This window comes from Aedes aegypti, chromosome 3 (genome assembly GCF_002204515.2).
Source record: "Aedes aegypti strain LVP_AGWG chromosome 3, AaegL5.0 Primary Assembly, whole genome shotgun sequence".
NCBI lineage: Eukaryota > Metazoa > Arthropoda > Insecta > Diptera > Culicidae > Aedes > Aedes aegypti.
Genome location: NC_035109.1, coordinates 51,720,210 through 51,727,134, shown reverse-complemented (window position 1 = coordinate 51,727,134; position 6,925 = coordinate 51,720,210). Strand labels below are relative to the sequence as shown.

Genomic DNA, 6,925 nt, shown 5'->3' with positions numbered 1-6,925 from the left:
TGACCATGTCCATAGTAGTCTCGACTACATAGCATTGTATTTCAATCCGTGACACTCACCTTACAACACAGTGTGGCCAAACTTGTCAAATCAAGAATGTTTCAAGTCATAAATACTGCAACTGTGGTTAAATAAACAAAAAATATTTTCTTATGTAGTGATGTTGACTATTTTCTGGTAGACTTAACAGAATAATGTAGTCGGTTGAAAATCGTTGGTGTAGTTCTTAATTTTACCATGGATTCAGTAATTTTTACAACAAAATTTATTTCAGTGTAGATAACTCGAAAATCAAAATTTTGGGATGTGCAACTTTGAAAATAAGACCGTTTTACAAGGTGACGGTTAATCGCAGAGGATATTGTTCAAAAATAAACTTTAACTTGTGTATTTTGAATCACACGCTTAGGGCCCATTCACAAATTTCGTAACGTTGAAGGGGGTGGGTGGGCGTCTGACAAGTGTTACAGCTCATACAAAATTTCTAAAATGTCCATACAAAAAGCGTTACGAGGGGGTGGGTGGGTATCAAAAATGACCATTTTCGGCGTTATGAAATTTGTGAATAAACCCTTATGAGCTGTAGGTATTTACAAGATCTAATTAAGAAAAATGTTTTGGCATATTGAAGTCAAAAATTTCAAATTTCGAGTTATCTAGTTGTAGCATCAATGGGACGTACTGAATCCATGGTAAAATTAAGAACTGCACCAACGATTTTCAACCGACTACATTAATGGTTAGTATCCACTTCGTAAGTACTGTGCAAAAGGATAGGACAAGTAATGACCAAGAAATACTTCAGCTGTCCAAATTACTTGAGCTGTATCCAGTTGACAAGTAGAGCTGATTTCATAACATTGGTAACGCCTGCCGTACAAATCAAATGGAGCTGTCACTATTCCGTACGGAAAAATGTGCCGCTCAATTATTCCGCAAGTAAAAGTGACACTTCGGTCATTCTGGATCAGCTGTCAAAATTACTTTGGTAATTAGCAACAAATTGTACTTGACCGCTCTACTTAGGATGTGGATACCAGGCTTAATCTGTTAACTCTACCAAAACATAGTCAACATCTGGGAGGGAGAAACCGCTACTACACACAAAATATGACACAAATTTATTTCAAACTGCAAGAAAATTCAAGTTTGCCAACGACAATCAAGGCAGACTTGATTAAAATCGCTACACTGAAAACAGCTTTGTAGTGAAAATTACTACAATAGGGGTTACAATTGACAGACTCACACCAACGATTTTCAACCGAAGTGATTTCATGATTACCATAAGAAGAAGTGTTGTAGTTTTTACTATTATAACAGAATTTTGTCGAGGTTGTTGGCTTCACTAATGAATACTATATTACTATTCAGTAGTTAAATATACAAGAAAACTCTGTTATTTGGACTGTGTTGATGAAACTGCTGCATAGTTCATGGCGGTAATTTTACGTATTAGGATCCGTGCTACACTTGTAAGACGCCAGTAACATGGAGTCTTAAAAACCATATTACGTACAATCTTTGTGCTTCACGAACTTGTTCCCACGATGACCTGAAGATGCAAACAGCAGCAAATAGATGAAAAAAACAGTAATTTATGTGAAATGTTGACTTACCCAATATAGTCTTCTATGCTCTGAGCTTAGCGTTTATTATTCTCACGAATAACAGTGGTTTCATATGCTATTAAGACGGAAACATAGCAATTTTTCTTCACTTCCACTTGTAAATATTAGGGATACAGATGAATGATAAAATGGTGGAACGTAAACAAAAACGAATGGAAATTTTTACTTCGAAGTTCGTCAATTTTACGTTCTAATTATTGTAGAATTGAGAATTGTACCATAATACATTCTAAATTCAACAATGAATATAGTGGATTGACCCATAAAATAACAAAATATGCGTGGACTTTTTACATAAATGACCGAGCACATTCTGAAAATAACATAATGAAAGTCATTATAACTGATTTTATAGTAACTTTGACAATATTTGCTCATTGTAAATTCTACTGATTAAATGTCGTTCGATTTGCGAAACAATTCATTTCAGTGTAGTTTTCTTTTGTAGTGCACCTTCGATCGTTCGGGACAAACATGGAAAAAGGGCCGAAGTTTTCTATGCATTTAATTTTCGTTTTTAGTGGAAAAAGTAAAATGATGCGTATCAAAATGAAAGGTGCTATCGTGACATTACTTTTAAATCATCATGAATAGCTTTTCAAGCGATTTTTTGTCAAATTTGAAAAAATGCAAAAATATGTTTTGATCAATTACGCGCTTTTATAAAGTTTGTCCATTGTTTAAGATCTGGACAGTGACAGTTCGTGACAGCAGAATCTCGGCTCACCTTGACGTACATAAATTTCGTATCGGTTTCTCCCTCCCAAGTCAACATCACTACACAAGAAAATTTCTTCTGTTGATTTAACCAGATTTGTAGTATTTTTGACTAGAAACATTCTTGATTTGAGAAGTTTAGCATCATATTTATGACCACACTGTGTTGTACGGTGGGTGTCACGGATTGAAATACAATGCTTTGTAATGGATGCTACTATAGTCAAATTTACTGCACTGCTCAGTGATTTTCACCAGATTATAGTAAACTTAACAGATTTTTGTAGTCGGTTGAAAATTGATGGTGCAGTTCTTAATTCTACCATGGATTCGGTAGATTATACAATAAAATTTGTTTGCGTGTACGCGTAACGTTCTGTCCAATGTACTTTGATCCGTGCGCATATGGAAGCGTTACAGTACGTGCGGTTGTTTCGACCTATGCAGTCAAACCCTGTTTCTGTGAACTGTCATTAAAAAAAAACAAAAATTTAAGGACGCGTCTTTCTTGTTTTGTTTATCAACCAAACTGTTTTTATCCGTTTCTGTGATTTTTTGGATGGCAATATTTCCTAGCGGAAAGCCGGAATGAACCGCCCGAAAAAGTGTTGTGTTTATCGTGATTGCATTGTGAATAGCCAAACCCATCCGGAGCTCACCTTGTTTCAGTTCCCGAAGAGCGAGGAACGTGCAGCCAAGTGGTCCGAGCTGGGGTTGGTCGATCCTACCGAGCTGCGACTGCGGTATATGTGCGAACTGCACTTCCCGCGGATATATATGTGCTTCAGCTCCCGGCGGAAGATGCTACTGAGTACGGCAATGCCCCATGCCTATGGTACGTGTCCGGAGGGCGAGCAGGAAGTCCAGAGCTCGTCTATGGTGGAGGAGGAGGAACATTTGGACGAAAGTAAGTCATGATCCATGTCCTTTGACATTTTTTAATCATTCTAAGCAATTCCAGGTATGATTGATGAAAATGACGATGTAGCCACGGAAATCGTTTACGTGCAACCGGAAGCGGACGACCCCAATGAGGGAGATGAGCTTATCGAACCACTTCCGATAAGGAAGCGATCGTCCTCAACTGAATCCCCAGTCTTGACGAAGATCATCAAAGTGGAAAAAATGCCCGCCATTTCACACTCGATGCTCGTGTCGTCCTCGTCATCGTCCTGTACACCTAAACCGTGGCCGCTGGATGATGGACAGAAATTCACCACTCCGCCCAAGGGTGCCATCTTACGGAGGGTCAAACTGAAGAAACGTCCCAGCGAATCGAAAACAATCGTCATCAACAAAACATCTCCGAGTTCAGCAGCTCAGAGCACCACCACTGAGGCCACAGCAGTTTCGATAGCTGAGTCAGCCTTGAGTTGTCCACCCGAGAAGAAGACTCCTTCCAATTCCGATTCAGAGGCTTTCGACAAAGTGCCGCCGAAGGAAGTACGATCTCCGAAGAAAGCCATCAATCCCGTGGCAATTAGTAGCAGCAGCAGCACAGTCGTAAAGACTAACACAGCGAAGCCAGTCAAGGTGGAAGCTAAACCGCAGGAACAATCCTGCAGTCCGGTCAAGAAGGACGAATCGGTCTACGAGTTCATCTTCAAGGGCGAAGAGTACCTCCAACTACCGAAAGCTAAGTATTACGAAGAGCAGAAATTACTTAGGGAGCAGTTGGAGCAATGTGAAGGTGAGAAAATTAGAATGCAGCAGAAAGTTGAATACTATCGTCGAACGATAGGCGAATTGAAGAAACTTCTGGCCAATGTAAAAGATGGTGAAGACGATGAAACCGATGAATGAAACAAAAGGAAAATTTAAACAAAACGTTGTCATCAATTATCTTCGAAATCACCTAAAGTTGTTGACCAGTTTAATGATAATCAAGAATGTTGTAGAACTTCTTATGTAGGTAGTATCAAACCAATGTCAAACGGAATCTTTATATCTCGCCCGTTGACTGTGCCCAACTTTAGATAAGAATAATAGCCAGGCTTGTTATTTCAACTTCAACTTCAATTTCATGCGAATAATTCAACTTGTTATTCTTGGTATCTCTTTGCTTAGAGTTTGAATATTCGTTAAAATGGTTTGGCGTCTGGACGATCAGATCGAGGATCATAATAGGAACAACCTAAGCTAAGTCAATGCATAGATTATTGTTATTAGTACTACAAGGAAAATTTCTCTCCCATGTTTCACTTCACTATTTGACAAACAAAACTAAATTCCTATCATGCCTGAAAACAAGTAGGTATTTGAGAAAATTGAATTTTACGCCAGTCAGGAAGTCAAAATTATCATAGAATCTTGGAAATGTTTTTACAGAGTACTTCGGCAATGTTGAACAAAATCTGACAAAACTCTCGCAATCTTAGGGACCGTTCATATATGACGTAGCATTTTATCACTGATTTTTACTCCCCCTTCTCCCCTCGTAGCATTTAGTCACAAATGCTGATAATACGTAGCATATCAAGCATCCCCCCTATTATTTTTTAATTTGGTTTCTTCAGTGATTGTTTTAGCCCAAAAAAATATAAAAATCCGGAAATTCTAAACAAAGTTTGATAATTATTGATATTAATTATTGACAGAAACGTCAGGATGATCTGATGAATAAAAGTTAAATAAGGTACCGCGGGGTAAGTGGGTAAATGGGGTAAGTGAAAACAATTGATATATTTTACTGAATATGTGAATTAACGTTTTAAAATCATGCGTAAACCTTTGAGGCCATTGAGAACATTACGATAGGTGCCAGATTTCTGAGATTTTTCAGCCATTTTTGCATAATAGAGCGAAAAATTGTTAACCTGTCAACTGTTACTCCGTAACAAGTTGGCGGCGCACAATCTTATTCTAATATTTTCAGTGGAAAAAAGTTGCGGAAAATAATTTCCTGTACCATTTCTTAGTTGTCCTCTGTGACAATTTCAAACTGCAATAAAAAAAGTTTTAGAATTAATTCGACGTAGACCTAAAAATAACTAAATTTAAACACTGTCAATTTTCTTATCAGGTGGGGCAAGTGAAAAGTTTATCATTAGAGATTGAATTTGAGTTTTCTCTTTAAGTAGCCATAAGTAACCATGATTCGCAATTATCATAGAAAAACATAACGTGCTGATAATTCAAGAAACACTATACTCAAGCGTTAAAAAGCTATTAGAAATCATGGAAATTCTCTAAAAGATGTTGCTAAACATTACAATATTAATATGTCTGCTTCGGGCAGTCAATTAAAAGGAAGACGTTGACTGAAAAGTTGCAATATTAGAGAACACACGGAAATCTCGTAGAATGTCTATGTAAGCTAGTTCAAAACATAAAAATGGGTATAGGTCTATCCACATAAAAAATATTCTAAATACGTTATTGAAGGATTCCGTTTGATTTCTCCCGAAGGGTTATCCGATGTCATATTCGACTTTCTCAAAAACAAACAACGAGCGGTGGAAATTCTACCGAGCAGAAATGCATTTGCTGACTTATAATGTAAGAACTAACATTGGAAATGTTGCAGTTATAATGTTGTCGAATCATTTCAACTAACATAACTGAACAGAAGAAAATTCAAGTGAAAAGAATAACATTTTCTTTGTTTACATGTTACTTATGTTATTGTTCATTGGGAAGCCTTAACAAATGTTAAAGCTAATAGAAATCGTGAATATAACTGTTTGTTTTTGAAATTATTGTTCAAAACGGTAAACTTTTCACTTGCCCCACTTTTGGGGCAAGTGAAAAGTAAGGAGACATTTTTCAAAAATATTTTCTGTATTTTTTTCTTTAATTTTTCATAAAAATCAATTTCAGCATGCTGCTTATATTTGGTGGGAGTCAAGCTAAAAAATATACACGACCTCATTTGTTTCAATTTAAAGTCTCTAGAATTTGAAGAATCTCAACTATGCGAATTCCATTACCCACTTGCCCCACGGTACCTTATATCCGCAGTGCTCAAAACTAACATATTCAGCTGTAAATTTGTTTTAGGATTTCATTTCTAAAACAAATTTACAGCTGAAAATGTTGAAAAAAAAGTCAAATAAATGATAAAGTTAGCACTAATGAGTGAGGGTACAACATATTTTGTAAACATTAAAACATTTGTTATATAGGAGGATTTTTTTTCTATAATTCGTGCTTAAGGAACGGCTCATTGTCATTATTATCTAAATTCAAATCCATTCAGCAAACAGTGACCAAATAGAGAAAAAATAACAATTGTAATATGCGCCCAGAAAGTACAGGCACGACTTTGGCAACGTATATCACAATATATTTTCAAACAAATAAATATTTTTATATTTTTTGTATTTTGTTTAAATGCTGAATGTGAAAATTTTGATTGATGAAATAACCTTTTACATTGAAATTTTTATTTTATAAAATCAATTCTTGTCTAGCCTGCACAGGCCCTTCCTTTTGTGTTTTGCTAGAACTTATAACTAGTCATGGATGTTTTTATCAAAATCCTTCCTCATCACTTAAAGAACATTGTATCTAGGGTGTTCCACACGAATTTTGGTTTAAAATTTTATTTGGCTTTGCTAGAAAACATTTGACAAAAT

General features: G+C 36.2%; 1 protein-coding gene across 1 annotated transcript; it reads left to right on the top strand.

Moving 5' to 3' along the window:
- The first annotated feature begins 2,810 nt into the window (after positions 1–2,810).
- LOC5573969 lies at positions 2,811–4,170 on the top strand. The gene is made up of 2 exons (XM_001654954.2): positions 2,811–3,255; positions 3,310–4,170. The coding sequence occupies exons 1-2, from the start codon at positions 2,937–2,939 to the stop codon at positions 4,149–4,151; spliced, it is 1,161 nt and encodes a 386-aa protein (XP_001655004.1). The 5' UTR covers positions 2,811–2,936; the 3' UTR covers positions 4,152–4,170.
- Positions 4,171–6,925: the final 2,755 nt, after the last annotated feature.